The 16,724-nt window shown below is 44.1% G+C and overlaps 1 protein-coding gene across 1 annotated transcript; it reads right to left on the bottom strand.

Annotated features, from left to right (window-relative positions):
* Positions 1-3,605: 3,605 nt before the first annotated feature.
* Positions 3,606-14,130, bottom strand: LOC115080327 (extracellular calcium-sensing receptor-like). The gene is made up of 5 exons (XM_029584477.1): positions 13,810-14,130; positions 9,967-10,791; positions 8,068-8,298; positions 6,917-7,040; positions 3,606-4,516 (listed from the first exon to the last, which is right to left on the bottom strand). Exons 1-5 carry the CDS (start codon positions 14,128-14,130, stop codon positions 3,606-3,608), a joined length of 2,412 nt encoding a protein of 803 aa, XP_029440337.1.
* Positions 14,131-16,724: the final 2,594 nt, after the last annotated feature.

The following is a 16,724-nucleotide window of genomic DNA, read 5'->3' as shown; positions in this document are numbered from 1 at the left end:
AACCGGTACTCGCTCCACGAGGGCCTATGTTCCTAATCTCTGAAGACTCCCTTCTGTCTAAGACGTTATCGCAGGTACGGAGATCGTGAGTTATTATTGCAGATAGGAACCGGTACTCACTCCACAAGGACCTATGTTCCTAAAACCCTTCACAGACTCTCTTCTATCTCAGAAGCTATCGCATGCCTATATCCTGTGCATTACTATTATAGATTGCAGATAGGAACCGGTACTCGCTCCACAAGGACCTATGTTCCTAAAACCCTTCACAGACTCTCTTCTATTCCAGAAGCCATCTCATACACAGATATTGTGAGTTCTCATTCCAGACTCATATAGGAACCAGTACTCGCCTACGGCTCCTGTTCCTGAATATACTGAAGACTCTCTGTTGCATAGAAGCCATTACAGATATCTACAATTGTGAGTGTATCATCTACTACTGGTTATGTATCCAGCATACCCTGTCTACTCACTATCTATACTCTCTCTACAGCTCAGCAACTCAGAGATCGCAATTCCAGTATCGGAGGGACTTCAGCCCTGCCGGGCACATCAGCTCACTACTGCCACCTCTGGTTGTTCTACGTCCTGTCTAATAAAGAACTATCTGTGTTTGTCTCCATACTCCAGCCTAGCCGGTGGTCCCTCTCAGGATATCCTCCTGGGGCGCTGTCAGCTGCCATCAGCCCAGGGATTCACCAATTTCCATTAAGTGTTTATTACTTACGCTACTAGAGCGGTATCATAACAGACTGCCACTCTGTGGGAAGCCAACCCACCACAGATCATTAACTCCGCCTACGGAATATTACAAATTACTAGCTCCTCCCCTTGGGGAATCAGCACTGAACAGATTGCTAACTCCTCCCATCTCGAGGAGAGATCCATAACAGATTGCTAACTCCTCTTCCCTCTGGGGGAGCAAACACCAACAGATTGCTAACTCCACCTCCCTGGCGGCCAGATCTATAACAGATTGCTAACTCCGTCCCCTTAGCGGGGAGATCCATAACAGGCACTGGCTAGGATGAATAAAAGGGCAGCAGAAGTGGAAGAAAGGGCTCTGACAGATGTGTATAAATACATGTAACTACAGATGGCAATTTTCCAAGGGACTTCCTTGCTTAAAACACTGCCCTACCCCCAGAAATGGCCCTTTGAACATTTCCTGTCCGATATGCCTGTAAAACCATATGCATGCAATTTTCTGTGTGTGGTGGAAAGGCATTTCCGAGGGGGGGAGGGGGAGGTGGGGCAGACTTTGGATTTATGATTTTGAAAACTATGCATGTAAATTTCTCGGAAAATCTTCCCACGTGGATTAGCAGGGGTAACTTGCACTTGGAGTTTTGCCGGGCTCATTTGCAAAACAAACGTGCGCACCTTAAGTGCAATTCGTGCAAGCGACAGACCGCGAGTTTTCTGCGGGCTGTCGCAATATCCCCTAAAATCTTTGGGAGATGCATATGTGAGCCAATAAAGATCATCTAAAAAATCTCAAGTCAGCATTTAATGTCAGAATTCAACTCCCTGTCCGTGGACCAGTGCGGCCACACTGTGGCAAGACCTTTGAACCATGCCTGAGAAACCATTTTCCTTCTGATACCTTTAGAAGGACCAATGAAAAAAAAAAAGGTTGTAGAACATGATCTCTCTGGATACCGTATATGTGTGTGTGCAATGGGATTATTTCTGACTACCTGGCTGAGGATGCTTATAGAGGGTAGGCCGAAGGGATTCAAAGTTCTCACCCAGACACAGACTAGTTTGAAGGCCACAGGCCAACCTCTGAGTGAACTCCTATTTACTGTTTTGCACTGTGAAATGCTTACGAACAGGCAAGAGTCTGTTTATTTTAGATATTCCAGTAGGTCTTTGATGAGAAAGCAAGCAATTAACTGATACTAAAACCTGAGAGAGAGTGAAGGCCACAAACTGAAACTGATAAGAACTCAGAGGGAGGGAACATCGCTGCTTTTCCCAAGCATTTAGGGGTAAATTTTAAAAAGACTGTGCGGGCGTCCATGTGCGCAGGATTCCCGGCGCGCGCGCGCATGGATGTGCCGATTTTATAACATGCGCACGTCCTTTTATTGCTCGAATAAACTTACTTCCCTAAACACCTGGACCCATGATATGCTAAACCAGAGTGTGTGGCTATTTGTGTGCGGAATTAGCTCCAGGGTTCAAGCCCCCAGGTACAATCCCAGTAATTGTGTGGGTTTATATTGGGTAAGTCCTGTGTGCAAGCAGGCGATAAGCCCCTCAGGTAGCCCCCAGTGTAGTCCTCGATAAAATTAACCCCCCGATCAGAGCCCCTGGGCAGAATACCAGTGTGCATGGTCTGAGCAGTATAACAAGGTGAAACACTATGAAAATGCTTCCCCCTGGTTGGCAAGAGATCTTGTGAGAGGAGACAGCATGACATCCCAGTTTGCATGGGTGATTCAAGTGTTTCTCACCCACCTCTCCAGCTCATTTAGATAGAAACAATGCAAGTTCAAAGGGCATGCTTGAAGCCCTGCTCGATATGGATTATGAGTGTGCCGTAATGCACATCCCTGGAGGAAAATGGAAAAAGACAAGTCTGTTTGGCAACTCCTCCTTACTTTGTGCCTCCCATGCAGGGCATTCACTGGACAACATGATGCCCCAAGCAAGTGTTGCTTTTGGTGATCCCCTTCTGGTTTCATCAAGTCACAGCCTGAATCAAAAGGGTGATGTGGCACCCCACCCCCCCCCTTACCTCTCCTCCCCACACCTGGCTTTGTGCCCAGAGCTGTTGCCCATCTCTTGCAATGGCTCTGCACCCATTTAACAGAGTAAATGATGGCTGCAAAAGGCCCTAATTGTCCCATCCAGTCTATCCAGTTTAGATTCTCCCTCTTTGGGTTCATAAGCATACAACATCCGTGTCCCTTTTTCCAACCAAGTCTGCTAGAGATCTGGTCTCTTCTGCCTTCACTGGTAAGCCATTTCAGGCTTTGTTATCTTGCTCTTTACTTCTTATGAGAACAATACTTCATCCGGCAGCCAGATCTCCCACTGGTCCTCCTCCCACCCATCCAACGTGTTTGCACCAAGCTTTCTAACAATCCACATGGCAGTCAAAATCAGCAAGGCCAAATGCCATTCTCTAAACCATCTGGCTTCCCCATGCTCATTGAAGTATGGGTTTGAACCATGATCACCTGAGCCTTCTTGCCTCTTCTGCTGGATGCCCGACTAATATATGATTGTCTTTTATTGCTGCTTGCAAATTAAAGTGTAGCATTGGAGGCAGGTTTAATGTAGGAAGCAGGTTGTTACACTAAGAGGTACGTTTGTGTGTGCATCATGCTTAACACTCTGGGAGGACTCTTTGAAGGTATAATGTCACGATTAGAAGGATGTGTTTATGTGCAATCAAATATAACACACTGGCATCATTCTTTTTGCACTGTGTCCCTATGCATAATCAACTGAACCATCTAGTCCTAAAGGTGACAGACCCAGCATCCCTGTGCCCATCCTCTGAGCCATATAGTCCTAAAGGTGAAAGGTTCTGTATACCTTGTACCAATCCAAGAGGCCATTCATTTTCAGTAAATGTTACTTAGATTTTATTTCTGTGTTATATTTTTTCCTACTAAGTGTTCCTTGGTGTTCATCTCTGGCCGTAAAAGAATAATGTAGCACTTGGGGAGAAAAATTAGAAAAAGTAACCCTGCACCAGAGGACAGGATAGCAAAGATCTCTACTGCAACCATGTACTTTCCCTGCGTGCTGAGGTATGCGGGAATGAAAGACAGCCAGACACTCACAAAGACCAGCATGCTGAAGGTGATAAACTTGGCCTCATTGAAGCTGTCAGGTAATGTCCTAGCAAGGAAGGCCACAATGAAGCTAATGATGGCCAGGAAGCCCATATATCCCAGCATACAGTAGAAGAGTATGGTCAACCCTTCATTGCATTCAACGATTATCTTCCCACTTTCAGATCTGGTGTTGTTTTCGGGAAAGGAAGGGTGGCTAGAAATCCAGTAACTGCAGATAAACAACTGGATAAAGGAGCAGAAAATAACAATAAGGTTGGGTATCTTGGGCCCAACCCATTTTCTGAGATGATTGTTAGGGTTGACAGCCTTGAAGGCAATGACCACAGTGACAGTTTTTGCCAATACACAAGAGACACTGATGGTGAAACTGAGGCCAAAGGCGGGTTGGCGGACCATGCAGGTAAGCTTCATGGGAAGGTCAACAAATATCAAGGTGCAGAGGAAGCAGAGTGCAAGGGTGCACAGGAGGAGGTAGCTGAGGCTCTGGTTGTTGGCCCTCACAATGGGTGTATCCTGGAACCAGCAGAAAATGGAAAGGATGAGGATGGTGACCAAGGACAGGGTGACAGCAACAGCAGCTAAGGCTGCTCCCAGGGGCTCCTGGTAAGACAGAAACTCGATGACTTTTGGAAGACACTTGTCTCGACTCTCATTAGGCCAGTGGTCTTCTGGACACTTCCAGCACTCGGCCATATCTGAAATGGAGGAGAAAAACTAGTCAGAAACCCAAGCTACCGACATGATCTGTCCACCTGTGCTATAATTTTACAATGCTCTGAAGGTCCAATATGGATAATAAAAGCCATCCCTGGATGCCCTATAACCAAAAGATATGCATTCTTGAGGCCAAGACTTCAGTGCCTTAAGACTGGACACATTGCCCAGTGCTATGAGATTTCTCTTACTATTCTAATCAAAGTTATTGAGATGCTTTTTATTGAAACAAGATTTATCCAGAGAGGTTCTTCTACATGAAATACAGTGATCAAAATTTACCTCATCCCATCAGTGGCCTGGAAAGCTCGTGCACTATATTTTGAGTAAGTCATCAAAAAAATCATTACCTCTGATTTCTTGCCCATAAAATCTTCAGCAGTTAACGCAAGAGAAGATTATTTTTTAAGGCAATTTTCTCCCATTTTTCATTGCCTAGTATTTCAAAGTTGGGATTTTATCTATTAGTGTTTATATAAAGGTACAGCTGCAAGTGGAAAATTCTTCACCTCAACCTCCTTCAGACCTGGACTGCCAAAATGGTGCAGGGCCTGCAACCTAGACCCTACATGAAAAAGATTACGGATGTTTTCTTTAGAAGAAAGGAGGGCAAGGGGAGATATGATTTAAAAAAAAATTTAAAGATCTCAATAAGGATCAAGAAGATAACATTTTCGATAGAAGACCACTACAAAAAAACCCCACAAACTTGAATAATATTCAATCCAGGAAACTTGCCTTAAAATCAACTGCAAGTCAATAAAACAAATCCATCTTCGATCGATGACCACCAATGGTCAAATGGAAGCTGCACAGGAGACCTGGGTTTGATTCTCAGGCCTACCTACCTGCTGCATGGGCTGGCAGGACCTGGGGGCGGGTTACTGAGTGGGCGTTATGCATGAATATCCCATGTTCCAAAGGGAGATGCATTGTGTGCTGCAAGGCATGGGTTATCGAGAGGAGGATACATCCCCGGGGATGCAGCAGTTTCCATCCTCACTGTAAGCTGAGGTGGAAGAAGGTAAGCCAGGACAAGAAAAGATAAAATATTGAGACTAAAAAGCCCAGTGACGTCTTTTCCAGCTACTCATGGATGCAGAGCTAGAGCAAGGGCAGTAGGTGCCCTAGGTGAACCTTCGGTCTTGCACACTCCCTCCATCGCACCCTCTCTCCCAACTTACCTACTGGTGGCAGTTCCAGCACAGAGCTCCCTTTTTGGGTAGCATTGGCTTTGGTACAGCAGCCCCCTTGATCTTTTCCTTCGCCCTCTGCCTATTGCCCAGTATCCCTTCTCTTTCTCCCTGCCCAGCATCTCTTCTTCTCCCCTCCAATCCATGCCTAACATAGCATCACCCCAATCTTTTTGCCTTCTTTCCACCATGCCAGCACAATCTCTCCACCCTGTGAGCTGCTCAGCACCTTCTCTCTCTCCACTGTTGCCCAGTCAGCACCTTCTCACTTATCTACCCTGCCACCTACTCTACACAATCTCTCCACCCCAACCCGCTCAGCATAAACCCCTTCTTTTGCCAACCCACCCCCCAGAACTCAATCTCTCTCTGCTCCCACCTGATCAGTACCCAATCTCTCTCTCTTTCTGCCCCCACCTACTCAGTACACCACCCTCTCTGTCTCTTCACACTTACCCAACATTCATTGCCCTCTCTTTCTCTCCCTTCCTAATGCCAGGTCTCCTCCTGCTTTCTTTACCAGCGGTCCCAGCTCCGGACCTCTCTGCGACTGCTTGCAGGATGGGCTCAGCTGCTGGCCCTAACCTTGGGCCTCTCTTGCCTCTTCAGTTAATTGGGGGTGGGCTTTACTGGTGGCACTGAGTCCTCATCCTCCTCGGGCCATCAGAATGATGGGCTGCACCAGCAACCCAGGGCCGCCTTCCTCCTCTTTGGCCGCTGGCAGAATGGACTCCACCATTGGTCAGGGTCTCATTCTGATGGGATTTTGCTACCCCCTCCCCCAGGTTCAGTGCTTTAAATGGCCACATAGTTCACTTGACAGAAACATTGGCTCTCCATGAATTTATCCGGTTCAGCAATCCAGAGTCAAATGAATTATGGTGTGCATCTAGAGTAACTAATAACCCTTCAGAGACAGGATGAACCAGAACTGTTCTTGTCCAACTGCAGCTACAAATCTTTCACTTCCCTGACTTTCTTATAAAATTTGGAACTAGAAGTCATAACATACAATTAGGGCAAAGCAAGACAGGCTTATGGGCAAACTCAGTAACTATGGAACCCAAATGGTCTGGGCAAAGCCACCCATCACAAGCCTGGGATGTGCTACATCATAGCCCTGAGAAATCAAAGCCTTGGCATGTTAGAATCCTTCATTATCTCACAGTTGGCCCGGAGTCGACTCACCCGTTTCGTTGGCTATTTCTCCAGCCGAGCAGGGGACGCAATCAAAACAGCAGCTGGGCTGTCCCATTCTAGCAGATTTCCTGTATCCAACGGGGCAGCTCTCACTGCAGACGGAGCGAGGGGGCTGTGGATTATAGAAAGATTAGAACAGTAGGGATCATGATCTTTTATTGTAGCCTCCCTTGCCTGCCCTTTCTACCCTTCATCTGCAGTACCACAGACCTTATCAATCTCTGGCTTCCTCCTCTTTTCCACCTCCTCTAAGGATTGTCTGTGCCTGTCCCAAGCATTATTGAATTCCATTGACATTGCTCTTCTACTGAGAGTTTGTTCCATGAATACAATCATCCACCTCCCTTAGTGAGAAAAATAATATTTCCTTCTGTTTCATCCTGAGTCTTCCCCCTTCCAGTTTCATATCATGATCTCTTGTTTTACAACTTCCTTTCCTCTGAAACAGGTTTATATTACATTTCTGGATTTTTAAAATCTTGGACGTATTTCAACATCACTATAATTCCTTTCCGAAATTAAGGGGGTCAATTTTCAAAACCTGCTCAGTCCAACGTTCAGCCCAAACTTAGGGCCCGAATGTTTTGGGATAAAACTTCACCTACATTTGGGTCCTAAACTTAGATTTGCAAAACACTGGCACAATTTTCCAAGGGATTTCCATGGGCAAACAGGCATTTAACCATGGGCAAATGCGCCATTGAAAATTGTCCCAGGCCCTTAGCAGGAAAAAGGGGTGTTGCTCGAGGGGGGGCTGGCAGAGGTTATGTCCTGCTCCCACAGTGGGTTTTCCAGGGGCTGCACAGAGTGGGGGTCAGTGCTCCGCAGCCTCTGAAGTGGAAGCCCCCTCCCCCTCACCTTGGTGGGGAGAAGGTCTTACATTTAGGAAGCCAAGCCCTTTGAAAATTGACCCTTAAATGATCAGACAAAAAAACTTTTTGCCCAAGCTAGGATTATTTTGTCTGTTGATTCCCGCCTCCCACCCTGTCCTGAAGTTGCAGGAAATCAAAGACATTTTGGGGCAGGCAGATGAATCATTCTAATTTTACACAAGCAAACTGATATTCTGAGCTTTTAAACTTGTATTGACCCCCTAAGTTTACCCAGTTCATAAGCTTCCCAATGCCTTCGCTCCATACCTGATTATTATACCTTTGGTTCCATAAGATGGCAGTGATGTTAAGGATTATTTCCTCTCCCGGGGATGCCCTGGAATCATATCTACCCACTTTTATCAGTTCACTGGAGTCATCCGGGTACATCTGGATGTTCAGGATGTCAAAGACGGTTGGCACATCTCCATTCCCATCAAAGTAGACTTCCTGTTTGGACTCTGTTGTGAAATGCACGTCCCACAGAAAATGGAGGACCTGTTGAATTTAGTAATGAAGAAAAGACATTGCGTCAAATGCATATCTCTACAAGGACATTAAGAATTTCCCTGCTTCACCCACTGCATCTAGCCCTCTATGTTCTCAGGATTTCCATCTCTCCAAGATAAATGACAAACTCTCATCTTCTAGAACAGCAGCAGTACAGGCAGGCTATGGGGGATGGTGAGTGAGCGCCATACTCTTCGTCTCTAGGTTTGCTCCCCTAACACCCTGCATCATCCTTCCCTTTTACCACATGGAGTGTACTTCCACCTTAAACAGGAAATGTGGGGCCAGCGGAGGTATGGCAGACGTGGACAGGGAGTCCTAGCTGCTAGGGGCAAAGGTCCATCTAGGCTGGACAGCACCATTTTGGAAATGGAGCCTTAGGGGGCACTCAGACCCATCAGGGAGTTTAAAGTACTGGTTGGGGGGGAGTGGGGAAGGTTGGGTAGTAGGGGGAGGAAGAGGTCCAGAGGGTTGGGAGATAACATTTTGAACTCAAACAGGGTGAGGTTTGTCAGCGAGGAGGTGTGATCTCACTAGACCTCACGGGTTTGAGCACTACCGATGGAATGGGAGTCTGGAGGCCACTCAGCTCCTTCAAAAGATGGCAGCTGCAAGATGTGGGGCCACCCTAATGTGATGCCCCCTTTGCCCCCAGGACTTCCCCAGTGGCATTTTACCACAGCAGAAAAATCCCAGGTTGGTGAAGCCCGCAGAATGTTTCCTTCTGGAGAAAATACCATGGCCTAGTAAAGCTTGCTCTTAGGAGTCTAAATCTAGGCAAATAAATAGGCCTACATTTTGAACTCTTGAGAGACCGATATTAAAAAAAAAAAAAAAGTTGAGCTCCTAAATTTAAGACCCTAAGTTTTCAATATAAATTCATCCAAATTTACAATTCTAAAAATTAGGGTCCTAAATTTAGGAGCCTACGGTGTCTATTTTCTAAACTGCAGCATTTTTCCTGGAGGTGAAAATACCACAGGATAGACTAAGCTGCAGTACTTGCCGGGAAAAATACCATGATTTAGTGGTCCCTGTTCACCACCACATGACGGGGGGCTCAAAGCCTGGGGCAGCCATTTTTAAAGGGCTTGAGCTGCCCATTGTCACCCTTCCTCAGTCTCAGTAAAAGCCTTGGGGGTCCCACCCGCCATCATCAAGGCAGCTGATGAGACACCATTGAAACAAAAATTAAAGGAACACATTCAGTGTCTGCCCAGTGCCCTCCTCCTTCCTCCCAAACCTGTGCCTTTGTGTGAAAATACATCCCCCCACTCCATGAATCTGTTCCTCGGCTCTGCCACTGAACCTCTGAATGAGCTTGATCATGTACCTTTCACCAGTTTAATCAATTTATAATTTGATAAAAGCAGCAATAACATTCTGCCTTCTCTCCTAGCTTTTTGAAAGATTACATATATTGTGGAAACCAGTAACACTGTGTATGCTGTCTTAGCATCCAAACTAGAGGTTCATCTTAAGTTTTGCTTCATTGAATCTATGGATATGTAGTTCCAGTTCCCCTTTGATTGTATCCATGGAATTCCACTTCCTTATTTTCTGAGGAAAAATGAGGACTGTGTCCTAAAGTGTAAAGAATCAATGGGATTCTTGCATGTGAGCACAATAAAAATTCAAATGTAATATTATCAATACCTGCCATGGTTTCATATTATGAATGGTTGTGCGTCTGCCAAAAGCATCTTCCTTGGCGCTATCCAAAATCATATTGTGCAGGGCATGTGCATAAGCGTAAACAGCCAGATAAGCATGATAGGAAATGCTTAAATCATTCAACTGAAAGATCGCTGGGTCCAGTGCTTTGAGGTCCTCTTCACCTGTGCATGGGATGATGTCTTTTCCAGTCACCGTATCAGTCAAGTTCTGTCCCTTCCATTGACACCCAAATGCCTTTTCCCAGAACAGTTTGGTGAAGGTGTCCTGTTGATATATATAAGGCTCCATGTGGTAGAGGAAATCCGTGAAACGGGGGATGTCACTGGTGGAGCCAATGAATGCCATGCTGCCATTGAGCAGACTCCATGACTCCCTGTTGAACAGGTGAGGGTTAAGGGTCATCCCTGAAGAGAAGACCCAGATCATGTTGGTGACACTTTGGAGAGAGAGGAGCTCCAGGATAGGCTTGAGATGTGTTTCATAGCAGTCACACACAATCACTCTCGCTGAGGACTTTTGGATCATTTCTGCCACCCTCAACAGCCTCTCACTGGGGTAGTGATCATCAATCTTCTCCAAAAAGGCCACACAGCCACCATTCTCCACCACCTCCTGCCATATCTTTTGGCTGCTCAGGCTGGTTATGTCCGTGTTGGAGGACAGGATCCCCACCCATGTCCAGTTGAAGTGTTGGAGCAGTTTTGCAATGGCTCGGGGCTGCAGAGTATCTGTAGGATAGGTGCGTAGGAAAGATGGGAACTGATGCTTATCACTAAGCATTGGATGCTGTGCTGAGAAACTGATCTGAAAAGAAAGATTTGCATCACCTCCTTCATATATATCCATGGAATAATATCAGGAGTAACACATCTGTGAGTTGGGTGGACAGTTGTGAAAGTATTAGGGAATATGTTACATGAATAATAAAGGAGGGTCTTGGACCAAATGACACCTATCATATGGAGTTTACTAAGAGGAGGAAAAGTGGTCTAGTACAGAAATCAGTAAATGATGATTTATGAGAACACCTGAGAGTCATGTTCAGATATCACTGTAGAGATCCCCTGGCATTTCATCTTGTTATCTTCTCCCTTCGGTTATCTATTCTTTCAGGAAAGTCACTTTTGGGTTAATCTTCAACAGACTGCATAACTGATAAAGTGCTCGCACATTATTCAGCTCGCACAAAGCAATTTGAATTTCGAACACAAACTACGCAACCTTGTTTGTGTTTTAAAGGCTCCTAAATTGGCCCTTTTGAAAATTTGCTGAAGCTGAGTGCCTAAACGGAGGCTCCTACTTTTACTAGATTCCTAAACTTAGGGAGCCAAACTGTAGGTGACTTCGGAGAAGGAGTTAGGGCAGGGATACAAAGTTAGGTGGAAACACTAGGCCCCTAACTGATAGAGAGTCCTCAGATCTTCCGCTGGCCCTGCAGAAAGCTGGGGCCAGCGGCAGATCTGCCACCTCCCAACTCTGTTGAATCTCTGATTCAGATTTTCTTTATTGGTTTGCCAAAGAAATACACGGCAAAGAGCAGCCTTCTGCTTCCTGCTCCAGCCTCTCCTCCCTCAGGGCAGAAAAACAGGACAGGGGGAGGAGAGGCTGGAGGGACAGAGCAAATGAAATGTGCTCTACTCCCTATTCCTGGGTTAAGCCCCCAGGTATCATTCAGAGACATGAGGGGAGACCGGAGGGGCGAGAGCAGAGCAAGAGATAGTGCCCTAGACAGTCTGCTCCTCGTTCCTTGCTGGAGGATGGGAGGAGGTGACAACACCAACAGTGTCTAGGGGTGGTAAAATCCTAAATCTGTCACTGAGGATGTGATGTCATACTGTGGATTGGTAACTAGTGGGACTAATTTGTCAGTTTTCCCCATGGAGAAAGGTAAATAATGAAGTGCCCCAGGGATCGGTACTGGGACCTGTGTTTTGCTTAACTTATTCATTCACATTCTGGAAAAGGGAGCAAAGGGTGAAGTGATCAAATTGACAGATAACACAAAAGTATTCAAAGTAGTTACAATGCAAGCAGACTGTGAGGAACTGCGGCAGGACCGTGAAAGACCGGAGAACCTGGGCATCTGGAAGGCAGATGAAATTTAATGTGGACAAGTGCAAAGTGGTGCCCACAGGGAAAAAGAATCCAAACTACAGATATACAATTCTGGTTGGTTATAGTAAGAGTAACCACCCAGGAAAAGGGCAATTTACTGAAATCCTCAGCTCTGTATATAGAGGTAGTCAAGCTTAGCAAATAGAAGGTTAGGAATGCTTCAGAAAGAAATGGAGAAGGAAACCGTGAATGTTATAACGCCTCGCCCTTTATAGAGATCTAGGATGTAAATGCACTGCTGATCACCCATCTCAAAATAGATATAGTGGAACTAGGAAAGGTATAGAGAAGGGCAACCAAAGTGATAAAGAGGATGAACTAGCTCCCTTATGAAGGGCCTGAATAAGAGGCGACAGAGAGAGAATATGCTAAAGGTTTACAAAATCCTGAGTGAGATGGACCAGGTAAATGGGGAATGGTTATTTATCCTTTCAAATAGCACCAGGGCTAGGGGAAACTCCCTGAAACTAGCAGGTAGCATATTTAAAACAAACTGAAGAATGTATTTTTTTACTCAGCACACAATCAAACTGTGGAATTCGTTGCTGGAGGATGTGGTCAAGGCACCTAAGATGGTTTAAAAAGGGGTTGGACAAGTTCCTGGAAGAAAAGTCCATAAAACAATTATTAATCAAGTCGAATTGGGGAAACCTACCGTTCATCCCTGGGAGTGAGGAACAAAGAGAGCTGGATCTACTCTTTGGGATCTGACCTGGATTGGCTACTGTTGGACTCAGTGGTCCTTTGATCCGACCCAATAGTGCACATCTTATGGGCCTAAATCAAGGCAAATGAATAGTAGGCCTAAATTTAATCCCAAAGTTTTAGGTGCATTTTCAGCAGGAAGCCTTGAGGCTGATTTCAGGTGCCTACATTTGGTAGGTAGCTTCTTGAATTAGTACTTGTGAAAATGTTCTGGTCCTGAGATTCTAGTTCTGGAGCCTGCTAACTTGCTTGTCTGGTTGTAAGCCAACAGGAGCTTCCAGATCAGTCCGGGCATCATTTCTGAGTGTATCTTCTGTGAATGATTTTAAGATGGTAAACATCCCCCCGCTTGTGCTCCAGGGTTACGGAACTCCACTCATAAAGAGCCGTGGCTTCAGCCTATAGAAATCTTATAAAGTCAGATAAAAGTGCATGTTCTTTTAGAAATCTATTTCAATTGTAGCTTTCTATAGCTTTATCTTTTGCATAAGACCCTTGTTGTAATGTAACTTTTGATCTCTTTGCACTTGTTTATGTTCCGTTTCTTGTTCTCACCCCTTGTTGCATGTAAACCGGCATAATGTGGTTTCTAATCACGAATGCCGGTATAGAAAAACGCTAAATAAATAAATAAATATGGTTTTATTATTTTTATTTGCTAGATTTTATTTGATTCCTATATTATTATTTATGTCCATTCAGTTATTAGACATATCACTTTTATTATTGTTGTTGTATTTTTATCTTCCTTATTGTATGAGCTATGTTTGGAAGGGTATTTTAAATCTAAATCTCTTAAATAAAATAAAATTGGAAGTATCTGAGCCCATTCTGGATTTTACCTCATTGAATCTATGGACTTGCTTTTTCAATAACTCTTAGAAAAGAAAGAAATGGAATTCATTAGATGCAATGAGACACATACTAGGACTCTGCAGCTGGAATAGAGTTCTTTTAACCATATCAAGTCACTGATAGAGCAAAAGAAGAGAATTTTCATACCTGTGGGATCCTGTAAACCCCTAGTATCCTGGCCATGACCTCAGACACTGAAGAGTAGATCTCCCCAAGGATTCCTGCCAGGGTCAGGTGAGCCTCACAATTATAATTCGGGAGCGTTTGGTTTCCCCCAGACAGCAGCAGCAGCGTGTCCTGGAGAGCGACAACGTCTGAAAGACAGGAGTCCGTTATCCGGAAGCCCAGGGTGTAGTTTGGCAGCAGATTTTGGTTCTGGTTAATTTCTTCTACGGTAAACAAGATGGCTAGTAAGTCACGGTAATACCGGGTCTGAAATCTGTTAGGAATAAATTTGACTTTGGTCATTATGTTTTTTGCCACTTAGAAGATTCTTTGTCGGCAGAATCCTCTCTCCCTTCTGAAAAACATAAATCCTTTCTCTGTAACCCAACTTGAATCAAATATTTCTGGCTTTCAAATATTTCTAGACTTTTATATAGATATTTCAGGTGTGAATAGGTAATGTACATGAAACATTTACTTCTGTGACTAGTAAACAGTTTAATGATTGATTGATGGTTTATATGAAAAAAATTGGGTGATAATTTTTACAATCTGTAAAAATAACCTGCCTATTGGTATTCAGGTCTTCTGGGGGACTGCTAGAATAATTGCACACCCTTTAGAAACTCCTCAGTAGGCTCCACATAGGGTTAGATGGTAAATGAAATTCATGGGTGCCTCAGCTTTCTTCTGTCTTCCATCATGAATGTCAGTGAGATGCGATGGAACAGGTCATTAAATAAGTGCACAAAAACCTTTGAGATATTTTAATATCTCTATCATATCTCCCTTATCTCTCCTTTCCTCCAGGGTGTACATGTTTAGATCTTTGTCTATCCCCATGTGCTTTAGAATGAAGACCACTAACCATTCTGATAGCCACCCTCCAGACCAATTCAGACCAGTTTATATCCTTTCGAAGGTACTGTCTCCAGAATTGTATACAATATTCCAAATGAGGTCTTACCAGGGACCTAATCAGATGACTAAATTGCCAAGTTACGTGGCAAACTGGAGTATCTACCATTGCCATATGAAGAAGGGACCTTTGTGGTCTTAAAAACTCATATATGCAAGTTAAAAACAGAGAAATGCGATGGCAGATAAGACCTGCAAGTAACATAGAAATATCGAATATGAGGACAGATGAAAACCAAGAGGCCCATCATATCTGGTTGCAGTAACACAGACCATCTCTGATCTTTTGATTTCACTTAGGAATTCTCTCTGCTTATTTCATGCTTTCTTGAATTGTAATACTGTTTGTACCTCTACATGCATCCTTTCCACCATGATGTCACTCCTAAGTCTGCCCTTTTTGAGTCTCTTATTATGACTTCTTGTTCTAGATCTTTCTTTATACTGAAAAATGCTTTTTGTATGTTATTTATACTTGTGAGACATTCCAATGTCTGTATCATCTCTTCTCTTGCCTAGACTATACATATTTGGATATCAATTTTGGTTAATTCTGATGCTGATTTACTGAAAGGATTTATACCCTGCCAACAATCACATTTGCATAATTACAATTTCTAGAGTAGATAAAGAATATTTCACATCATTTGCAGCAACTTTCTGGGTGCCCAGATACTCATTGCTGACTTGGGTCCTTTTCCATCTCTGTCAACTAATGCTGTTGGTAGCTATAAGGCTGTCTCAGTAATTTTTAAATACCCCTGGGGAATATGCCTCTGTTGGCTCCAAGGATAGACCATTATTACCTGCATAGCAAAAGAAACTGTTTTGCTTTGATTTAAAAAAAAAAAAGCTGAACTTTTATCATTTTCATCCCTTGTCCTCAGCATCTACCAGTTCCATCCGTGTTAAACTGGCTTTTAAATAAGCCTATCTTTTACCCTCTGGGTACTTACACACAATGCCATCATATACCTCTTTATCTCCCTTTTTCCACTGAGGTACTGGTGGTTTTTTTAGATTTCTTAACCAAACAAAATAATGGATAGGCAACAGATTTGCAATTGCCAATTCTGGAAATTTTACTGAAAAGTAATCCTAAATCATGATCCTCTTGTGATACATGTTGCTCATATCTACTGCTAGAAGCACAATCACATGAAAGGCCATCTAAAGATACTAACACCAACACGTGTCCAGCTCTGGCTTCCACTCAAGATCCCACCTTATTACACCAACAAATAAACCCAAATCTTTACAATCAAAGTAAAAACATAGTTTTCCCAGTCAATATGCCTTACTCTGAACAGCGTGCTAGTTGAGGAGTCTGTTTGAAGTCAAGGACAGGGTAAACCACACCAGTATAAGCTGCAGATATCACCCCCAGGACAAAGTCTCCATCTAAGGAGAAGGGTGTCACCTCCTGGAGCTCCAGCTTGCATCCCGGGGCCGTGGATTCCCCAACCGGAACAGTGAGCAGCAAAAAAATCAGCCAGTCAAAAGGTTTCATTTCCTCACCCTCCTTCACAAAGCCTCTGGGTTCATCGCTACTCCATGGGAAGCACAGAAGGCACAAAGAAAAGAGAAGACAAAAATATAAAGCAAAGATGGATAAGCGACCCGTAAAATGACCAAATAAAGATCAGAGAGCAAAATCTAATGATAAGAGAGAAGGGGGAAAAAAAATCAGATAATTTATGCACATAAACCCATGTTTTATGAGTGTAAACGGCTTTGAACGTTTGCCCCAAGTGGAATCTAGAGAGAAGAGACTAGGAAATAATGAAAGAAAAATCAAATACCCAGAGTGAGATGATCTAGAGGAGAGAGACGAAGGAAACAAGCCAGAGAAAGGTCATAAAATGCAGTTTGAAATCTGATAAGAAGAGACCATAAAAAATGTGGTCGCAAACGAATAACTGTGTCACAAGACTGTCTTTAGAGGCAATGGGTTTATATCTTCTCTGTCTAGAGATTCT

The sequence above is a fragment of the Rhinatrema bivittatum genome, chromosome 19 (genome assembly GCF_901001135.1).
Source record: "Rhinatrema bivittatum chromosome 19, aRhiBiv1.1, whole genome shotgun sequence".
In the NCBI taxonomy this organism is placed as follows: domain Eukaryota; kingdom Metazoa; phylum Chordata; class Amphibia; order Gymnophiona; family Rhinatrematidae; genus Rhinatrema; species Rhinatrema bivittatum.
The sequence above is the reverse complement of the archived record's forward strand: the minus strand, read 5'-3'. Positions and strand labels throughout refer to the sequence as shown.

Bases quoted from the DNA above. Each gene is read 5' to 3' on its own strand.
- LOC115080327 (XM_029584477.1), bottom strand. From the start codon at position 14,130: ATGACCAAAGTCAAATTTATTCCTAACAGATTTCAGACCCGGTATTAC. The intron at 8,299-9,966 runs GTATTGATAATA...TAAATTCAACAG, and splicing joins ATAATATGAAACCATGGCAG to GTCCTCCATTTTCTGTGGGA. The intron at 7,041-8,067 runs GTATGGAGCGAA...TATAATCCACAG, and splicing joins ACCAAAGGTATAATAATCAG to CCCCCTCGCTCCGTCTGCAG.